The sequence below is a fragment of the Arctopsyche grandis genome, chromosome 3 (assembly GCF_051622035.1).
Source record: "Arctopsyche grandis isolate Sample6627 chromosome 3, ASM5162203v2, whole genome shotgun sequence".
Classification (NCBI taxonomy): domain Eukaryota; kingdom Metazoa; phylum Arthropoda; class Insecta; order Trichoptera; family Hydropsychidae; genus Arctopsyche; species Arctopsyche grandis.
Genome location: NC_135357.1, coordinates 2,865,384 through 2,887,292, shown reverse-complemented (window position 1 = coordinate 2,887,292; position 21,909 = coordinate 2,865,384). Strand labels below are relative to the sequence as shown.

Sequence of the window (21,909 nt, the reverse complement as noted above, 5' to 3'; positions counted from 1 at the left end):
TCGAACAACTCCGATATAATCACGGATGTTAAAGCTGACGATTGTTCAGATTTTAACTTCTCTAACGAATCACACAAAACTTTAGGTTTATTTTGGAAACCGCGGGAAGACGTTTTTGTATTTAAGGTTCAAACCGAAGTCGAGACTGAAAATATAACAAAAAGAAACTTTTTATCAGTAATTAGTCAGATCTTCGACCCATTAGGACTATTATCTCCATTGTTAATTAATTATAAGATATTAATGCAATCTGTCTGGCAACAAACCATTGGTTGGGATGAATTCATTCCTCAGACAATCTTCAAAAAATGGAAAGATTGTCAATTATCCAATACAGTCATGAAACTTTATAAAATTCCTAGATTGATAATACTAAATAATGTCATTAATATACAGGCACACGGATTTTGTGACGCATCCGAGAAAGCTTATGGTGCTTGTATTTATGTAAAATGTACTGATCAATTGGGAAATTCCAAATGTCATCTTGTGTGTTCTCGTTCGAGAGTCGCTCCGCTCAGTTTTGTAACTATTCCGCGTTTAGAGCTGTGCTCCGCTATGTTATTATCAAAGTTAATGAAGTCAACAATAGACCAATTAACAATTCATATTAATGAAAAATATTATTGGACGGATTCAACCGTCGCATTGCATTGGATTAGAGGAGAGTCATGTAAATGGACCACCTTCGTTGCCAATCGAGTGGCCGAAATCCAATCAATATCTCAACCCATTGAGTGGTACCATGTCTCCTCTACAGACAATCCAGCAGATTTAATTTCTCGAGGGACTCAACCATCAGAATTAAATCATAATTCGTTATGGTGGGACGGCCCTAGTTGGTTGAAATTAGACGAATCACGATGGCCTCGAAGACCTCCTGAGATCACAATAGATCTTCCAGAGAGAAGGGTAGTCACTAACGCTACCCTTGTGAGGGAAAATAATTGGATAGATAAACATTCTCATCTTCCAAGACTCCTTCGAGTTTTATCATATGTTCGTCGGCCACTAAGGAATAAACAATTAAACGTTAAAGAAAATAACGAACCGTCCGCTTTAGAATTAAAAGATGCTTTAAATAATTTGATAAGGTTATCGCAAATGGAATCATTTCCATTGGAATATCGTTTGCTGAGCAAGGGACATCCAATTCCCAGTAGCAGTAAATTAGCTAAATTGTCCCCTCTATTCCACGAGAATTTAATTTGTGTTGGAAGTAGACTTCCTCTGGGAACAACTCTATCAACGTCACCCATTATCTTGTCAAATAAGCATAAACTTACACACATGATTGTCCGAGATGCGCACTTGAAATATATTCACTTGGGTACTCAAGCCTTACTGTCGTTATTGCGGCAGACCTATTGGCCATTGGCCGGACATAATACTGTCAAAGGAGTGGTGCGTTCATGTGTCATTTGTTTCAGAAATAAACCACTGTCACACAATAGATTAATGGGATTACTCCCGCTTGAACGTACCACTGCGAATTTTCCTTTCAGTCATGTGGGGATAGATTTCGCAGGACCTTTTCCTGTGAAGAGTGGTTGCAATAAGAATTCTAAGATAATTAAGGGTTACGTTTGTGTCTTTGTGTGTTTTTCCAGTAAGGCAGTTCACTTGGAACTTGTCGGAGACTTAACGAGTTCAAATTTCTTAAATTGTTTAAGAAGATTCGTAGCCAGACGTGGCAGGCCCAATACGATATATTCCGACAATGCTACTAATTTTGTCGGTGCAAGTCGTGAACTCGTTAATTTAGTAAAATTAATTTACGAACGTCCTCATGAGGAGAAGCTACTACGGTATGTAGCCTCCGAAGGGATTCGTTGGAAGTTTAACCCGCCAAGGGCGCCTCACATGGGAGGGCTGTGGGAAGCAGCGGTTAAATCCATGAAGATTCATTTAAACAAGGTGTTAAAGGCCACCACCTTAAATTTCGAATCATTTTGTACGGTATTGACTCAAATAGAAGCTTGCATGAATTCCCGTCCTCTTAGTCCCTTGTCTTCGGATCCACTAGACCTTTTACCCCTCACACCTGGACATTTCTTAATTGGCAGATCCTTACTCGCTCTTCCAATGGAGGTTAAATATAACACTAATGTCCATGCCAATCTGCTTCAGATACAATTGACCACAGCAGCATTTTGGAAACGTTGGTCGGCGGAATATTTACATTCTTTGCAGTTACGACACAAATGGAAGAAGGACTCGAGCAACAATCTGAGTGTGGGTCAAATGGTCCTGTTAAAGGAGGAACACATGCTGCCAACCCGATGGGTCTTGGGTCGAGTCACTAAATTGTATCCCGGACCAGATGGCAGAGTTCGAGTCGTCGACGTCTTTACTGCTAGCGGAGAGTTTCGTCGGTCCAGTCATCTAGTGGCGCCATTGCCGATTCTACCACAAGGACCACTTGACAGGAAGGAAGATCAGCAAGAGGGAGGAGAAACAGCAGCTTCAATTCCGTCAACTTCGGTAGCTTAGTTTAACCCGAAGACACTACCCCCAACTCATATTACTTATTAGATGTAATCATGAGTTTAAATCATTCAATGTTAATAGTAGTACTCCGTAATTCACTTTAATTGTGTTGTGTGTATAATTTAAGCTATTTTCATTTTAACATTCGGCAGTATATATCTCCGAATTTAATTTAATCATTTTGTCTTTATAATATAAGACTTGTCTCATGTCATCACTCGGAAGGATTATATCCGAGTTTAAAATAAACTGTTCAAATTTGACAGTTAAAATTAGATTCATGATTTGTTAATGTTAGTCTCCAAGCCACACTTAATGGAGCATCTTAAATTATTTCATGTCTACTTAATTATAACCTGCCGGGAGTCATCCGCAGGTCTTATGTTTCTTGTTATGAAAACATAAGTTAACTCTTACTGTTTATAGTATTTATGTGAATCATAGAATAAGTAAATATTATAATACTGAACATTTCGATGTTTAACGTAGAGACATTTATAATCATAGTTCGCCTTCATTTCCTGCTTGTAGGAATGAATGAATGACTTTCCAATTTACTTTTAATTTAGCAATGTTTGTGCTACTTGTTGATGAAATCAAGTTAACTTAGGAGCATTACACTCACTAATCAAGTTTAGTTGATCGGTAATAGCTGATCTGTCTTGACAACTGTAACAGTGTCAACATTGTATTGTCTAAGTTAACATCAAGATGAGGAATGCTTAAGTTTTAAACCATATACAGTCCACTCTCTCTTCTTTAAAGTAAACTTATCTTGTAATGCTTATTCACAGCTTCAAAGGAGATTTCAAAAATTTTAATGTAAATAGAAACAACATTCACCAGAGGTATACCTATAAGTTGAAATATTACTGAACCAATAAATTGATTTTATCCTCACACTGGATGAGGCAAAGGTTTCATTATTCACCCTCTATTTAATTATTTTAAGAGCTATGATTTATTGTAAACGACTCGTCAGTAATGCTGTAACTCTGTAGAATAACTGTATTGTTCAACAGTTTTCCTATGTGGGACTATGTTCCGACTTTTGTAATGACGTGTGGCAAACAGTCTTATTAACTGATTGTCGATTGGCATTATTGACGAGTTGGCATTAGTGTCGGCCCAAGCGGAAATACGCGACGGTCGACAGAGAGTCACCGAGTAGACGGCGTACGGACAGCTTGTGTTCCGTACGCTCCGCTGGCCCACCACGTGCAAATTTTACATTTCAATAAACTACATCAAACCATTATCGAAGTCTTTTCCATATAGTATTTGTATTATGTATTTGTATTTGTCTGGTCACATTGACGTGTAAGAGTATTCTGTAATGTCACCGTGGCAAAATATGTAAAAAATAAATAATAAACTTTTCTAAAATAATACGACGTTATAAAGTTGTATTGAAAGTTTTCATATAAAATATTAAGTTTTTTATGTCTTCGAATTACGACCAATATAGATGAAAAAAATTGTATCGATGTCCGGTATAATATTTATTATTTTATTGGCAATTTCTTTTCCTTCAAATAACTCCGTACATAAACAAACAAATAAATATTTATTTTTAATTAAACTAAACGCAAACGACACGACACGCTCACCATGTCCACTCTTGTTGTTTCAGTCTTTGCTATTCGCTCGTATTTTTCTTTCCTTGAAACAACTTGTTTTGTTTTTGTTACTTTTCGACTTGTATTCGATTAGTGATACGTATACTTTATATATTTATATGTACAAAATAAAAAAAGTTATACCAGATTTTCCGTTGATGTCCTTCGCTTTGAGGTTCCGGGCCTTGAGCAGAGTGAGGGTGAGAATGCTGTTGCTGGGGTGGTAGCAGAGGGACGTCAGCAATTCTCCACATTTGTCCTTTGCCGGAGGCTTCAACGCTTTCCAAAATGATGGTTTTTCACTCAAGTCCACCTGAAATATCATTAAAAACATATTTAATTAATTTTGTATCATTATGAAAAGACACAGAACGGAAATACGAAAGAAAAACTTATTAATTGATGATTTAGCTGTACATATATTTATCTTCTTAAATGAAAATTTAATCGAAAATAGTTTAAAAAATCTGTGTAACGAAAGAACGAATACTTGGTAGATGGTGTGCATTCGGGTTTACATTACATATGTAGGTTTGCTTAGCCAATTAATAACAAAACTTGTATTGATAACTGGCTTACCTCGATAAAATAAACGAATTTTTGTTATTAATCCACAAGAATAGTCGAAACATGATTTTTCTAGGTGGAATTTTATTTAATTCTCATATAAAAACAATTTAATATATTATCCCTATTAATTCAATTCAGATTCGTGTAAATACGAGTAAATAATAGTACGAGTTTTTAGCTCGCAATTTTACCGATTTAAAATTCAGCAAACTTCCAACTTTTAAACGAAAACAAAAAATAGTGTAGCCAGAAAAATATCCTAATAAACATGTTTCGATGGAAAATACTCCATATAAAATAGTATTAACAGTGGGAAAAAATCCCAAGTTAAAATACGTACTTTTGACTTTTGATTTGAACTGGACGACTACTTAGAGAGATTTGAAAGCTGAAAAGTACTACAAATGAAAGATAAAATACCCGACTATATATTCCAATATTCATTTTGTGTTCACTGGGCATAGATCTATAAGAAAAGTCATATCTCGTCTCTGAACCATTTTTCGTGTCAAACAGTGTTTTCATCTTCATCTATGTATCTTTGTTTTCAACTTTCTGGCTTGATTTTGGCCTGAAAGCGTCTATTCGGAACTGCGATATTTTACGAACCTTTTATCATGGTAGTTTTTATAAGCCGTTATCTTTTGAAGGTTAGAGCCAGTTTCTTTGGCTAGAGCTGTCAAAACTGTCCCGTAGACCTGACCTGTAGAGCTGTCCATTGTTGAAATACTAGCCAGAACGAGTTTGAGAGTGGGATCCAAATATTTTGTAATAAAACTTGCAAGGTATATATGCTATCCAAACCAGGCCCAGGTATTAGTTTTAGTATTGTGTCATCGATTTCGTTTGACAGTCATCGGCGAATACATAACCTCAAATTTGTAAATCGATCTGTTTCTAGAGTTTCTGATTTATTTCATCAGTTTCAATTATCTCCAGCATATTTACATACTTGCGTTGACCCAGAAATTGGTTTTAGTATTAAGTTAAAAAACTGTAGAAGAAATTTTTGATGAATTTTAAAGATTTATTGATTCAATTTTGGACCGTTACATATGTAACGAAAAGTGCATGTTTCTTATGTAATGCATGTAACTTTTTGGTTTGTTTTTTTTTTAGCATTGATTTGTTGAATTTATCCCCTCCCGCACGTGTAAACTCACTGTCAAAAAAGAGCTTGGAAGTTTTTTTTAAATCCTTCACATGAGTAACGCGTCGCTCTACCTGTCTCCATATTTTTGCTTTATATATTTTTAATTTGCGTGTGATTTATTTTTCGCGAAAATGTGAATAAGCAAACGGGACCATAAATTTGGTCAAAGTCTCACCGTTCGTTGCCAAATTCTGGTGATTTATTTACTGAGCAATTATAAAATTATATGGTACATTTTCGCACCCGTTTTTCACCCCGTCGCCCCCCTTAATTTTACACCCCGTTGATTGATAAAATCTACCCTGCCGAGTGGCACCTGTTTAATTAAAAATTTAATGCGATGAACTATTCGAGAGCATCGGGTGAAGTTTCGAAATAAAAGTTGATAAACGTAGACGAAAAACTATTGAACTGAATAAACTTGATGTACTTTGCAATTGTATAACCGGTATAAAGTTTCATTTTATAATTGAAATTCGTTGTAAGTGAAATGAATTTGTAATTAAGAATTAAGAGAATTTGTGGTAGAATTACGTTCTACATAACATGTCAAATCATTTTAATAAGCTATGGATAATAATAAACATAGTCACAGCGTAGTGCATTAGAAGAGCTATTGCATACTAGTAGAGAGGTCGTGGGTTCAAGTCCCAGCTAAATACGATGCTGGTGAGATTTCGTGGTTATTAAAACACAAATCAACCATCTCATGTTAGAATTTTCTGATTTTAATAATTGAATTGTTGTGATGGATCCAATAAAATGGTATCCTCCCTTTCAGTTTCTCACAAATCCGACTTATAAGCATCTCAAATTTGTTGAATCTTATAAAATACTACCCACATGATGTATTTCTCGCAAATTTGCTGTGCATCAAAATTTTTGTTGATTGTCCATAGATGTCGATAAATTCGATGTACTGTTATGTTATGTTAAAAATTGTTAGTAATTATATAAAAAAATAATCTAACCAAGGATGACTATGTAGTGTGGTCTAACTCTCGTTACACCAGTTTCGTAACAATTTTTTGGCTTAAAAAATTTTGCACTTCAAAATTTATCTATACTCAATATTTTACAGAGGAATTCTTTTAAGAAAGTGTTTCGATAATGTTCAGATAGTGTGAACGCTAGATAATGTATGACTCGAGCATACAATATATCAAGCCGTATCTTTAACGAAGTTTCTACAGAAAAAACATGTATTTAACATTAAATATTTACATTAAAAATTAAACGGCTAACTATTCATCCTTCATGAAAAATAGAATAATAAAAAAACAAAGTAATTTTAAATATTTTATCGAATATTAAAAATCGTAAGTTTAATCTGACCCGTTTTGTATGTTATGTTACGTATGTTACGGTTTTTTTTATGCACGGATAAAACTTTATTATAAATTTGCGAGCTTTTCGGCGTAACACGTCACGAAAATATATTCAAATTAACGTATCGTCTATTTAGTACAATGAAGTATGTATGTACATACATATGTACGTATAATATATCAAAGATCCAGGGATAATAAACAACGCGTTCGCTTCGAAATTAATGTGTCGTTAATAACGCGATTTCCTACAGGCGGAGAAAAAAAGACGCGAAAATTATTATGCGCCGAATAATAACAATTATTTTTTACAACCGCACTTTTTTTATGCATGCGCGACGTTTAGCATTCATGAAAATTATGTAATTTTATGTATAAATGCGACTTTTATTTTTGCTTTGATTTTAAATTTGTGTAGTTCAAAGGCGATTTAACTTTCACCCTCTCATAAAGGTATATAAAATAAATTTTGATTGACTTTTTATGTGAAATTATAACAAAACAATCAGAAAATATGTATTTATAATAAATTGAAAAATAAAAAACCTGATTCGAATGGCGAGAAGCATTTTTATAACAAGGTTTATATAAGTTATTGCAAGGTTTATATTAGCTTCACTTCGTCCCTTAATATGGACAAACTTTGTGCACTCTTCCGATCGCTTTGAAACTTAGCCATTTTGCGAGGTTTGGCCGTTGATAGGGATTTTAGTCGACAGTGAAATATAATCATCATAGACATGTTTAAAAATTCGAAAATTATGGAGACAAACATTGCCAAGAGCCAGTATCATTTGTTTGACATTCCGCCCCCCCACTCGTTTTGACAGATTTTAATTGTTTTAATGCATATGACTTTATAAAATTAACACTATATCTTATGAAATTTACATTACTTATTATCATTCATATATATTTTTACTTCACTCATAGGTTATATAATGATTGATAAAAATAAGTTTATATATGTATAAAATGAAATGGCTGATGCGGTGTTCGTTCTTTGGCCAAGGTATTCTCGCCGCTTGTTTGACATCTCTTTATTCGATCTCATCTATCTTTGTTTTCAACTCTTTGATTTCGACTTTTTGGATCGATTTTGAACTAACAGCGTCTCTTCCCAATTGCGGTATTTTACAAACCTTTTATCGTGCCAGATTTTATAAGTCACTAGCTGAACCCGGCTTGCGTTGCAATGCCACAATAACGCGTGAAATTTCCGTTCCCGTTCTCGTTCCCGTTCCACAGACATTCAGTTTTATATATAGGTATAGATATATTTGTTGACGTTGGCCATCCGCTGTGTGTTTGTGGTACAGTCCTGGATGGTCAGTAAATTTGAGTGTGAGGTAGGCGTGGCGCGATTATTGTCACACTCGCGGCGTGATGCGTTGAAGGCCGGATAGCTTTACTTTTGCGTCAGTAAAATCGTAATTACGAATATTATTATTGAGAGATTTTTTCACAGTAATCTTCCCGGAAATGCATACAACAAATCCTGAAAGTTCCATAGTAATCGGTTCAGTGGTTTAGGAGCCTATTCAAGACACAAAGATAGACATTCAATTTTATATATGTACATACATATATACATAGATTTTCATCTCAAATCGTGTTTATCATCCCATAGTCGAAGGTTAGAGCTGTCAATACTTTGTTGTTGAAATAATGGAATAGAAAATACAATGTGTATCCACACATTATGTAATAAAACTTGCGAGGCATGTACAAAAAAATGTTATCCAAACCAGGCCCAGATATAAGTTTAAGTATTGTGTCATCGATTTCGTTTCGGCGACAGTCATCAGTTCAGCGACAGTCATCGGCGAATACATACATAACCTCAAATTTGTAAATTGATCTGTTTCTACATTTTCTGATTGTTTTCATCAGTTTCAATTTTCTCCAGCATATCTATCTATGTACATGCTGCGTTGACCCAGAAATTAGTTTTAATATTGAGTTAAAAAACTGTAGCAAAAAAAGATTAAAAAAAAAGGTTTATATTATTTGATTCACGTCGCGTTTGACGCAGAAGAATAATTGAAAATTTGTAAAAAAAGAAAAAAAAAACACCACACACTCGAGGTTGTATCAGATTAAAACATCTGCCAGAGTCGAATGAGATGATTGCTTTGCATATTAATTAAGGCTAGATTGGATTGCTCATTCGTGCGGAAATTTAATCAAATGCAAAGGGACAGGAAATTGAATAAGAGTGAACTTCTGAAATGCACTGAAACAAAAATCGAACAACAATGATCAGGTTACGGAGCGGCACAAATTCACTCATCCCGCCTTGCCACATAGAAACGGACTAATTTGAATAATTTGAATGCCAAATTTAATGAGAATCTTTTCAGCTGAAAGTCGAGATATGACGCGTAGACCCAAATTTGCAATATTAACTTCATACGGAAACTAACGGGTTTGTTACGAGCATACGTAAATTTTGAATGTCATTTTCGTATACGTATTACGCTATTACTCCATATCCACGTACACATGTGAGTTAAAAGTATCATTACTTGTTTCGAAAATGTACATATTAATTAAAATTAAGATGCAATATATGTACACGTAGAATGTTATTGAAACCTACACTAAATTGTTGAAGTCTACAAAAGCCGCTTGTAAATTTTTCATTACGTTTCCTGACTTACCCTCGGCTAAGTTCACGCGCCTCTTGTTCATTATGTATGGATCTTCGTTTCATTTAGGGGACCTTGGACTTGGGGATCAGCTGGACTTTGGCCACCCTTACTTCCCCCTTTTCGTCAGAAAACCCTCCTTCACCACCCACCATCTCCCCTATTACCCTCCCCACTCCAACATCCTTTGTGTTTCGGTCGACAGCCTTCACTTTGTGGAATATATTGACCCTGAGGGCCGAGCGTGGTTATTTAGCGTTAATCACTCCCTCAATGTGGGCCTGTAATTCCTATCGAACTCGATTGTCAACGCCGAAAAGGTTAAGACTCTAAAGTTGATGATTAATGACTTTGAATGTGGAAATTGTGTCGACTTGGAACGTTTAAGCCCATCAAATTACGCACGAATCGATCTTCAGCAAAGCGGCCCAAAATGTATCACCTTACTTTAATTGACTATACCTTCACATTCTAAGTGTATATTATTATTTTTTTAATTTTAAATACATTAAAATATAATATATATTTATTAAATTATTTAGAGATTCATTAATAATAAATAAAAACCCGCAATTATCAATCATATATGTATTTAATACAACGAAAATGAGATTTGCGTTTTAAAATGATTTAAATTTTTTTAAAGTAAAATTACGTATATTTATATACGTAATTTTACTTTAACAATAATGGGACTAAATATATTTGTTTCATGTATTTTAACAAAAAATTAGCAGACGCGTTCAATGAAACGATCCTAAGAAATAACTTTTACAAGTACTTTTACAAGCCAGCAGCATAGCTCGGACGTTAAGCTTTTGCTTACCGTCAAGAAGGTGCCGGGTTCTATCCCTGAATGAAAATTAATTTTTCAGAGTATGCTGTTGGTCAGACCTGGATTTGTGACTCCAGGTTGATCGTTTCCTATCAGAGTTTGCCAATTTTCTCTGATTTCATTGTTGAAACGGTTCCCGAAAAAAAATTGGCTAAAAATCCTTCCTACCTACTATGTCACCACTATTTGAAAAATTTGATTGATGTACAATAAAAATTTATGTACAATTCATAGATGTCTCGTTAATTTGCGAGTTATTTCGGTGTCTCGCAATTCAACGACTTATAATAAAAATGCTGTATTTGTATTTGTAATTGGCCAGGAAGGCGCATTGGGATTTACCTGTAAGGCCTTCCTGGTATATATGTAAAAAAAAAATTAAAAAAAAAAATATATACTTTTCAGATCATTTTGTAGTATTACAAATGTATGTTTTGCTATTATTTTTTAAATAAATTTTTAAAGTAGAAATGCTTCAATTATGTTTGTTTAAATAAATAAATAAAAAGTGATACTTATTAATAAAGGAGGTATGTAAAAATAAGAAGTTTGCCTGGTGTCATTAAAATTATACGAAAAATGTATGAAACTTCGTTTGAAGTCCCATAAACACTGTTATTAATTCACAATGCAAAGATTGATGATACAAATAAATCTTTGTGAAATAGTACTAATTTAGTACAATTTTAATTTAAAGTAAGCCCCATTGAACGAATTCCTTCTTGAATTTTTTTTATACAGAAAAGAAATTTGTAATATTATTCAATATTACAAAAGTTATGAGTATTCGTAAATAGGGCGATAAATTTCGGCTCACACTGAGTAATTACACTATCGACAATGATCGATTGGCACTCACCTGACACAAAGGTAGGAACACTTCACCGATAGAATCGTCTCTGGAGAATCGATCATAGTCAAAAACGTGCAGGTGGAGTACCTGAAAATGACACAAAACAACCACAAAAACAAATAAGTTAAGTTTGACACGAGGTAATTCGATCAGTGCGATATAAGGGGGACGAGATACCCTGCTCTGGAGCTTCTGTATGGGAAATCCTTCAAAATAGAAGGTCTCATTCCACCTGGGGTTCAGGGTCCTTCTTTTGATCTTGGTCTCGAGACGATGCTTCTTGTCCGGAAGTAGGGTCACCCTGACGTAGGGGTCCGACGTGCCACTCAGATCCTTCGCCGGTAGTTCTTTACCCTGGAAAAAGAGATGTCGTAGAGAGAAAAAAAAAATATACACATACCAGGTCGTATAATGTGATTTGCCTCGATCGGGTCGTTAAGCTGCGGATCTAATCGACCCAAAATTTGTCTTTGCGAAGAGTTTTGAAAACTCTTTCCTATTTGGTTCGTTAAATTTTATCGATGCGATGAGATCCCACGGCGAATATCCTTCGAATTTTCCATGAAGATTTTTTGTGAATTCGTTCAAAATGGGATGATGTAATACTCTGCCGAGTCTATGATATATTTATTATATATTAAACATATTACACAATCGTACAATATGTATAAAATGTCTTGCGTTGTTATTTGTTGCTTTTGGGGTTAATTGAAAATGTATCGAAATTTAATTCGGAATTGAAAAAATTTAAAATTAATACGATAGCAAAACAAGGTACTTTTGCTTTGAAATTAATACGTAATTGTTTTTGATACCGGAAACGGTTTCATTTCTTGGGATTTCAACGGTTACTAGATTTTCTGGAAATATAGACTCTTTTGCAAAAGGTTTTTTAACGTCTGTCATAATTGAGTATTTTTGAAAATGCACTTTGTTGCTTACAGTTGATTAAGCAGAAGAATAGATAAGAAAAGGGAGATGATTCAGTAAATAGAGATTATGATTATATATTGCATTACTAATAATTGCGTCTAATTCAGGAAAAGGTTGCATTTTCACAGGATTCAAACGTTCACTAGATTTTCCGGAAGTATAGACTTTGCTATTTGGTATTTTATCTTCTGTCAAGATTGAGTGTTTTTAAATATACAATTTATTTCCTGTAGTAGAATGAAATGAGTTAGGAAAGGCATATGATTCAGTTAATGAAGGTTAGGGATTTCTGTATAAACAAAATCAAATAAGAAAATTCATTGAACAAACCATTATAATAGTATGTATCTATATATTGGCTAAAGAAAACAAAATAAATATTTATATACATATGTATAACCAAAATTAAGAAACTACTAATTCATATTTTATGACCGTATTATAGTTGATCAATCGTCATATCCAAATATGCTCATAGTTATCAAAATCAATTGGAAAACTTGTCATTAAATATGTACTTTCAATGGTTATGTATATGTATGTATGTTATATCACCGTAAGAGCGTCAAATCTCGAATCGGTATACAGTAACTAGTAAGTGTGTACACTAGCTTTGGTTTATAGCTAAATATTACGACGCTAGATTCTACAGATACTCACACTAGACAAAGTATACACTTACGCGCAAATTCATGCACTTGCTGCACTAGTAAATCTGCTAACAAATTAAATTTGAGTGGTTTGACAGCTGACCAAAGGTTGATGTTGCTCTTCCAATGAGTTTTATGCTCATGAATATACATAACTGGTTGTGTTCAAATATCTAATTTTTTGTTGAATTGATACGAAATAGACAATAATTAGCAAGGTTAAATCCACTGTAGAAGTTTTACAATTACGTACATCCGTATTACCTACGACTTTAGGTTAGGTTACATTTTGTTCATTAATAATATGTTCTTCCACATAATGTCGCATTCTTTCAGTTTTTAGATTAACCCTTCATCGGCTGACTATATACTTGCTAAAAATATCAATTTGTTGTGCCTTTCGTAAACATTTACTGCGTATGGATAGCTAGTGTATGAATTTGTTAGTAATCGTGTTCATTCATTCTCCCGTGTATATTGTTACTGGGTGATTTTGATGATGAATACACTTACTAGTCAGTCTATACTGATTCGAGCTTCACACTCTTATTTATAACATATGTATAAATGTATTTAAAAAATAAAATATGCTGCATGAATCTACAAACAAAAAAAAAAGATATTTTAGATATTTTATTACTAATAAATATTAATTAAAATTTTGTAAATGGAATTATTTGAAAGTTTTTGATTATTTATGTTAGATTTTTTATTTGATTTTGAAATGCTTTTTATTATTACGAAATTATGTTCACAATACATCTTATATTTATTTTAATAGCTACTGAACTACTAATCATTTTCTATTTTACAATTTTAATTTAATTTGGTTAGTAATCATAGAATAATATTATTCTAATGTTAATGTACAGCATAATAGGAAAAAGAGCTCAAAAACCTATTTACAATTCTTATAAATGCTCATAATACATCTAATATATAATTTGAATTAAAGGTTCTCTAAAGTCGACGATATAAAGTAGATTGTGGTAAGGTAATCTGTGTGTTATACCTGAAGGGTATAGAGATTTTGATGTAAGCAGCGAGACTCTTCACAAGTAGTATGGTTATTAGTGATTCTGTCATATAATCTACTGGTTAGTTTGTTAGTAATGTCTGTAAGGAATATTATTTATGGCATGCAGTTTTTTCAAGTTAGTATATATATGGGTGTGTTATAAATTATTTTTAGGGATTTATTTTGTATTATTTCGAGCTTGGAAAGGTGAGTATTTGAGGCGTTATTCCATACAGGTGTTGACATATATATATATAGACATTTTGTTGTAATCACCGAGACTCTTCACAAGTGTGTTAGTATGGTTATTAGTGATTCTGTCATATAATCTACTGGTTAGTTTGTTAGTAATGTCTGTAACAAACGGAATATTATATATGGCATGCAGTTTTTTCAAGTTAGTATATATGTATATGGGTGTACTATAAATTAATTCATTATTCAATGTATTAGTTGGTAATAGTACTATATTAAAATCTACATAGTAGATTTTAATACAATACAATTTCAAAACACAATACATTATCTGGCAAAGGTTTCCGCCTAAAATTGAAACCCTTTCAACGCTTCGCAAAGATTAAAACAAACCAAAGTAAATAGACGTCGATTCGAGTTCGGCTGCCGCGCAAAAACAACAAAAGGACACACAATTCGACCAATGAAAATGGGAAAGTCGGAGAGGTCATTCGACGGGGTTATGCCTGGAAGGGGATGTTTATGCGGAAGGGGGGGGGGGAGATGTGGGGTGGTTTTGTCCTTCCACCACCACCCCTCAGGAATTTTATTATAAATAAGTAATTACTCGTCGAGCCGTAATGAAATTCGATCAATAAACTCGGTCGGCGACTCATCCAGCCATAACAGTGGACAGCTCTCACGCATGGACAGCTTGCCGTTACCACTGACCGAAAAAAATCGCTGGTCGCAAAGGGTTGAATTATTTGAAAATTAGGCAATGAGCACTCGCGTGTTCATTGTACTTCAGACTGCTCATTATAATTGTTGCATTGCATTGCATGTGTAAAAATTAAATTAATGCTGTTAGAATGTAACCATTCACCATCACGACACATTTTTTTTATTTTATTTTAAATTAGAATACGAATTAGAGAGTATTTATATTTCAAGTTTTATTTTGTAGAATTATTAAAACTGCTAAAATTTAAGCCCCTCAGTTTTATTTCTAAGCTTTATACAATGCAACAAGTGCTGTATATTGAGAGTGATTTTTATTTGTAGAAATTTAATATTTTTATTTAATTTATATGCGTGCTCGTATTACCATTATTAACTGTATGGCATAACGCCTCGAATACTAACCTTTTCAAACTTAAAAATAATTTATAACACACCCATATATACAAAATTAATTCAAATTAATCAAACCAAAACAGACGCCATATCATTTAGTGTTAGAAAGCATAAGCCAAGTTCAGATCTGAAAATCCCCTCTGGAGAAAGTCTGAAATGGCAGTCAGTAATAAAATATTTAGGAGTAACGTTCGATAAAAGAATGAGATGCAAGACGATGTGGGCTATATCCTCAATATACCCAAAATTTAATCGCCATAGTTCTTTATCAACTCAAAATGAATTAAAGTTATATCGCGCGCTCATATTACTATTATTAACCTATGCTTCACCTGTATGGAATAACGCCTCGAATACTTACCTTTCCAAGCTCCAAATAATACAAAACAAATCCCTAAAAATAATTTATAATACACTCATATATACTAACTTGAAAAATCTGCATGCCATAAATAATATTCCGTTCGTTACAGACACTACTAACAAACTAACCAGTAGATTCTATGACAGAATCTCTAATAACCATACTAACACACCTGTGAAGAGTCTCTATGATTACAACAAAATGTCTATACCCTTCAGGTATAAACACAGATTACCTAAACACAATCTGCTTTAGATCGTCGATTTTAAAGAACTTTAAATTGATATTATGTATTAGATGTATTATGAGCATTTATAAGAATTGTAAATAGGTTTTTGAGCTCTTTTTCTTATTATGCTGTACTAAATTAACATTAGAATGATATAATACTATGATTACTAACAAAATTAAATTAAAATTATAAAATAGAAAATGATCAGTAGATTAATAGCTATTAAAATATATATAAGATGTATTGTGAACATAATTTAGTAATAATCAAAAGCATTTAAAAATCAAAATCAATTTTAGTATCTATGTATATATTCATTCATATGAAAAATAAAGGTTGCATCATCAAGAGTTGAAGTTTTAATATTTGAAATATCTTTTAATATACACAGTGATGATTCAATCATGGTTATTGAATATTTCTTGCGAATATTACAAGAATTATTACTAGTTAAAGTTATACAAATTATACTAGTTAAATATTCGCTTACAAATTAAGGTTTATCATATCATAATTCATCAACGATTTTGCTTTCCTTTATTTTTGCTGTTACGATTAAATTGGCTTAGATGAAGCTTATGCTCAATATGTTTAATTGAAATTTAGAGTTGTTTCTACGCATTAAAATTTTGAACAAAAATTAATTAAATTCCTTTACATCATTATCATAAGCCAACTGAAAGCCAGCGTAGATATTTTTATTAAATGAAGTACAGCATTACTTTTTCGTAATTTCATTATGCTTTTTTAAATTTAAATATGAAAAAATATATGAAATGTGAATTTTAGAAATGATTTATGTATATATATAATTTTTACATTTTAACCAAGGTATTCTACTCGATGCTATGAAAGGTCTTCATATCAGTGACAATTGGTTGCCTTAACCCTTTCAATGTTAAGTAGCACTCGTGCAAACGATCTCAGGGCGTTTTTATTGTGATGTCATAAAGCAAAATCGACAGTTTGTCATTTACGACTCGACCCAAACGAAACCGCTCTTTATATTATGATAATAAATTGAAGGAATCTTGACACTCCCCTAATTTCACGTATACCTATACATATATCCTGATTTAACACTCACCTCTTTTGTCTGTATGGTGAGTAACATATGCAGGGTTGTCACAAGTAATATTTCAAAACTACATGATATATATATACAATATATGTATATTTACTAGTAGTTAAGAATTTTTGAAATGACTTGAAGTAATTTAAAAAAATAACTGTGGATACCAGCAAATTAAAAATCTAGTAAATATATTTGCATAATCTATGTTTGTGTAGATTATTATATTTCGAATCATTTTTAAAATGTGTGCAAGCTTAAAGAGTTGTGCGCTAAAACTACGGAAATAAAAATTTAAAAATAGAGCAAACTTGTTTATGATAATGTTTTGAGCACTTTAGTTTATATTAGGCAAACATTAAAATAAATTTGTGGAAAGCGTAAAATAAAAATTTTAATTAGCAAAAAATCCAAAGGAAAAAATTGTGAATGTTATAAATATCTACAGCTTTAAATTTGAGCTTATTTAGGCCAAATTTAAATTACGCGAAAATTGGAAAGGTGATATTTATTGCAAAAAATTTAGCAATTGGTTTGAGCCCCAACTAAAAATTGTTCAATTAAATTACCGCTAGGTAATATTTATATTTATAGACTATGGTATAGGCCCGATAAATTTTCATAAGATACATACATATAACGACAAACGATATATATATATATATATATATATATATATATATATATATATATAAATATATATATATAAATATATATATATACATATATGTATGTATGTAAAAACCAAAGAAAAATATTTTAGCCCTGGACTCGAACCCGTGACCTTTCTACTTATATGTAGCTACAATGCATTTCCGGTGAACAAATTACGATTTGAAATTAATTATGTATCGGTAGTCGAGCATGCTGTCGCATTCGTGCATTGTAACATTGTAAGGACGTAACATAATTTAAACCGATCTAGCATGAAACTTAATGCACGTAAAATGCATTCGACCCGCGATGGCCAATTATATTTCGTTTCAGTTTCGCATTGCACCTTGATCAAGAAATACAACATTGTTCGTGCGTATAATTTGACTTTTATTTTTTGTTAGTTTTGAGTTCGTGTTTCGTATTTTGAAATATTTACATCAAAAAAATACGTAAGTTATTGATATTATTAATTTATTAATGGATTACGTATATATTTTATATTAATGGAAATTTATATTTTTTAGACTGTAAAAGTAATTGTCAACGTCATGTTATGGACAGTAAAACTAACAGTAATATTATTAAAGACCTTGCATTGAATTATATTGTAATAATATTATAAAGTTAAATAAGAAATAATTTAATAAAAATAAATAAATTATTTCCCTTCCTTAGAATGCTACAATATATTGTATGAATGCGACAGCATGCTCGGTTCTTGTTTCACGCTACATTGAATCGACTGTAAAAATGTTACCACAAACAAACAAACATATGAAATTGTGCTATTATATTTATAAATAATTACTCCCACTATTTAATATATAATTTTGAAGGAGACTTTGTATATATATATATATATATATATATATATATATATATATATATATATGTGTGTGTATATATGTATGTATATAAGTATTATTCGTTGGAAAAATTCGATTCCGGCCCCGGGGGTCACCGGGGGCGCAGGCGTTGAGGGCGCAGGCGCCGGGTTCTGGTATACATATAATTTCAAAAGAGACTTAGTTTATATGTTTGTTTGTTCGTGACAATCAATTTAATAAAAAAAAATGAATATTCAAATAAATTTATATAAAATAAAGCTATTCAAATAAATTTAATAAAATGTTTACTATAAGATTAGTCATGTTTAAGCGGTTTATATTACAAATACCGAGCGAAGCCGGGTAAAACCACTAGTTTATTATATGTATATGTAGTTAAACTCGGCTAAAGATTTAATACATATTTTAAATAAAAGTTAAAAAAGAAACTTCGATTCAAATTTAAGCAAAAAAAAGGACAAGCCATGACGAAAAATGGTACGGCTATTTTTTTTTATCAAAAAAGAATTAACTACTGTAATTTAAAGTTATAAAATAAAATCTACTCTACCATTTTTTTAACGAAAAAAATCATGTGCTACGAAATCGTCATATTTTCTATGTGCAATTAGTGCCGTGTGTTCAGCGTGCTCAGAATCGTCGTCTTGGAGAGCGTAGTTTTTAAAGGCGCAATTAGCGCCCCCTGGACGCGTTTTTCTTCTTCTTTTTGAACACAGTGCTCACCTGGAGTATCCTCAGGATGAGGGTGGTATTCTGGAAGTCGTACTCGAGTGAGAAGTGGATCTGGCCGACGTTCTCCGAAGGCTCCGAGTTGTCGATGTACATGTCCACCAGCGAGATGGAGCGATTCTGCAGGAACGCCATCTGCTGGTTAGGCAAAGGAAATATCAGCAGGAAGATCAGGGTAATGGAAATGATTTTTTTTTCACGTTGTAAAATGGCGGTGAAGTGTTGATAGAGGAAGAGGAAATCTACTAATACAGTATAAACTATTCTATACTACTAGGCAGTAGGCGAAATGTCGATCTCGATTCCTATTGGTCGAAAAAGAACTACAAAAGAATCTGACGCAATTTTAATAATAAGTTTCTGTAAACAAACGCGGTATATTCAAGGACATATCTAGGGGAAGAGGAGTAACCCCCCCATTTGCATTACGGATTCATGAGATAATAAAAAATAATTGCAAAAATTTCATTTAATGACACTGTGGATACTATTTTATAAAAATAATTTAATTTTATGTATGCACTGCGCAATGTACACGATGTATATGCTTACTGTGCACATTGTGCATAGTACACAATTGTTTTATTTATTTTTTTATTAATAATAATTAATATATACCCTTTTGAAACTTTTCTGACCAATAACAATCGAATAATTTTCCGCCTACTGCTTAGGTTTTTAGAATGAAAAGTAGAACTAGGCCAAACGACGCGATACGTAACGTAATTTTGTGTTATGTTATAGTTTGTTATGCGTAATTTGGACTTTTGAGTTTGACCCTGTTCTGAAGTTTTGTTCTATAAATGTATGGTTTGAATATATACTAGATAAGCAGCGTTGTATGTTTTTCTTCTACGTTTATGCAGTAATTTATGTACAAAATAAACAGTAATATATTTTAAAGAAATTATGAAATTAAATGTATGTGAAAGTACTTAAATATAATTTTAATAATAATGCAAATACTTCATATCATTGTATTGTAAAGACAAAACTAAGGAACTTTAGTGTAATATTTATTTTAATAGTTTATAAAATATATGTTTTCAAAAAAGACAAATTTCTTCTGCTTATTTTGTATTAAAAAAATAAAAGCTCTACATGCGTTTGTCTTTTTAGTTAAACTAGTTGTGTTTTTTAAGTTAAATTGTTGTTGTTTAACCAAATGTCCTCAAGATTTTAAGTGTAATTTCGATTTGTGTAATTTTAAGTGTAATTCTGATTTTTGTATAGTTGGATAGTAAGAAAGCTTCAGTAAGGAAATGAAATTTGAAAATGTTGTTGTATTTTTAAAATATGCATGTTCAGTAGTGTTTTTATATATCTAATATACATATTTCAGTAGCAGAAAATAAATTAAAATAACATATTACAATTCAAATAATGTGATTGACATTCAAATTCATAATAAATATAGAATTTGTTAAAATAAAAAAGAATTTTTGATTAAAATTTGCACCATTTTATACAATATACAAAATAAAACATGAAAGTATTTTTTATAATTTTTCGTAAAGAATACATATTGGAAAATTTAAAAATTTGAATATTCATAAGTAGAACAAATATTTATGAATATTTGAAGCAAACATTGTATAAAGTTATATCATTCAAAGGGTATTTTGTCTATGCGCTATGGAAAAGGTTCAAAATTTATCGATTATCAACCGTTCACAGTCTGTTAAATTGCGGTATAAAATCGTACAGAATTACTCTATTTTTGCAAAGAGGAAAAAGTAGTTTTCAATTATTTCTAAGGCGAAAAAGTGCAAAAAAAATCCTGAAAAAACGCCCATCGCATAATGCGAACGAATTATTCGCGAAACTTTTCCGCAAATGGCAAACAGTGTCGGAAAATTTGATTCTTAAGACACACACGAGCGTACGAGTAACAGATAAAAGTTACTTAATGCGTAAAGTTTCATCACAACAAATAGGCAACGTATGGAGTTGAAAGCGCGCAAATATTTATCCAAAACACACCGTTTTAATGTGCGTGCCTCGGAAAAGCAAACAAAAGTTAATCGGATTATGCGAAAGATCATATCGGTGTGGTGAAAATCAGAATTGATATACCCTGTATTACATTAGAAACGTTTTTAAACCACTCACAACCGTAATTATGCCATTAAATAGACATAGAGTGAGCATACAGTGAGTTTGAAGTATCCATCATAGCAGTTTCTCCCCGACTAGTACATGCATTTTTACATATCTTGTATGGCAATACATACGGCTTTATTACACAATATAATGCAATTGGTTTTATGATCTACTTTTATGCGATTATTCAATGACTGAAAATATTATCAAAAACCAGATATAATATTATTAAAAATTTTATGATTGAGTTTAATTTATTTGTCAAGATGACCTCCAAACCGGACGTGATAAATTGGTATTTCAATCAAAATAGCATCAGAAACAATTTTTTATTTGGAATTTGTCAATGGATATGTTTCTTATAGGGTCTGTCAAAAGAATAATAGAAGTTTGACACTACGACTTTTACTTCTATTTTTATGTCGAACATTTTCACATTAAATGGTTAAGAATATTAATAAAGTTTGTATCTTTTCAATCTTACAACATCAGT

The 21,909-nt window shown here is 32.1% G+C and overlaps 1 protein-coding gene across 1 annotated transcript in view; it reads right to left on the bottom strand.

Moving 5' to 3' along the window:
* Syt7 (Synaptotagmin 7) overlaps window positions 1-19,448 on the bottom strand; it is a 31,925-nt gene extending 12,477 nt beyond the window's left edge. The window contains exons 1-4 of the mRNA XM_077428358.1: window positions 19,308-19,448; window positions 11,677-11,853; window positions 11,506-11,586; window positions 4,254-4,422 (exon numbers count right to left, since the gene is read on the bottom strand). Coding sequence (XP_077284484.1) covers window positions 4,254-4,422; window positions 11,506-11,586; window positions 11,677-11,853; window positions 19,308-19,448 — 568 coding nt within the window. The remainder of the gene's footprint in view (window positions 1-4,253; window positions 4,423-11,505; window positions 11,587-11,676; window positions 11,854-19,307) is intronic.
* Between the last annotated feature and the right edge of the window lie 2,461 nt (window positions 19,449-21,909).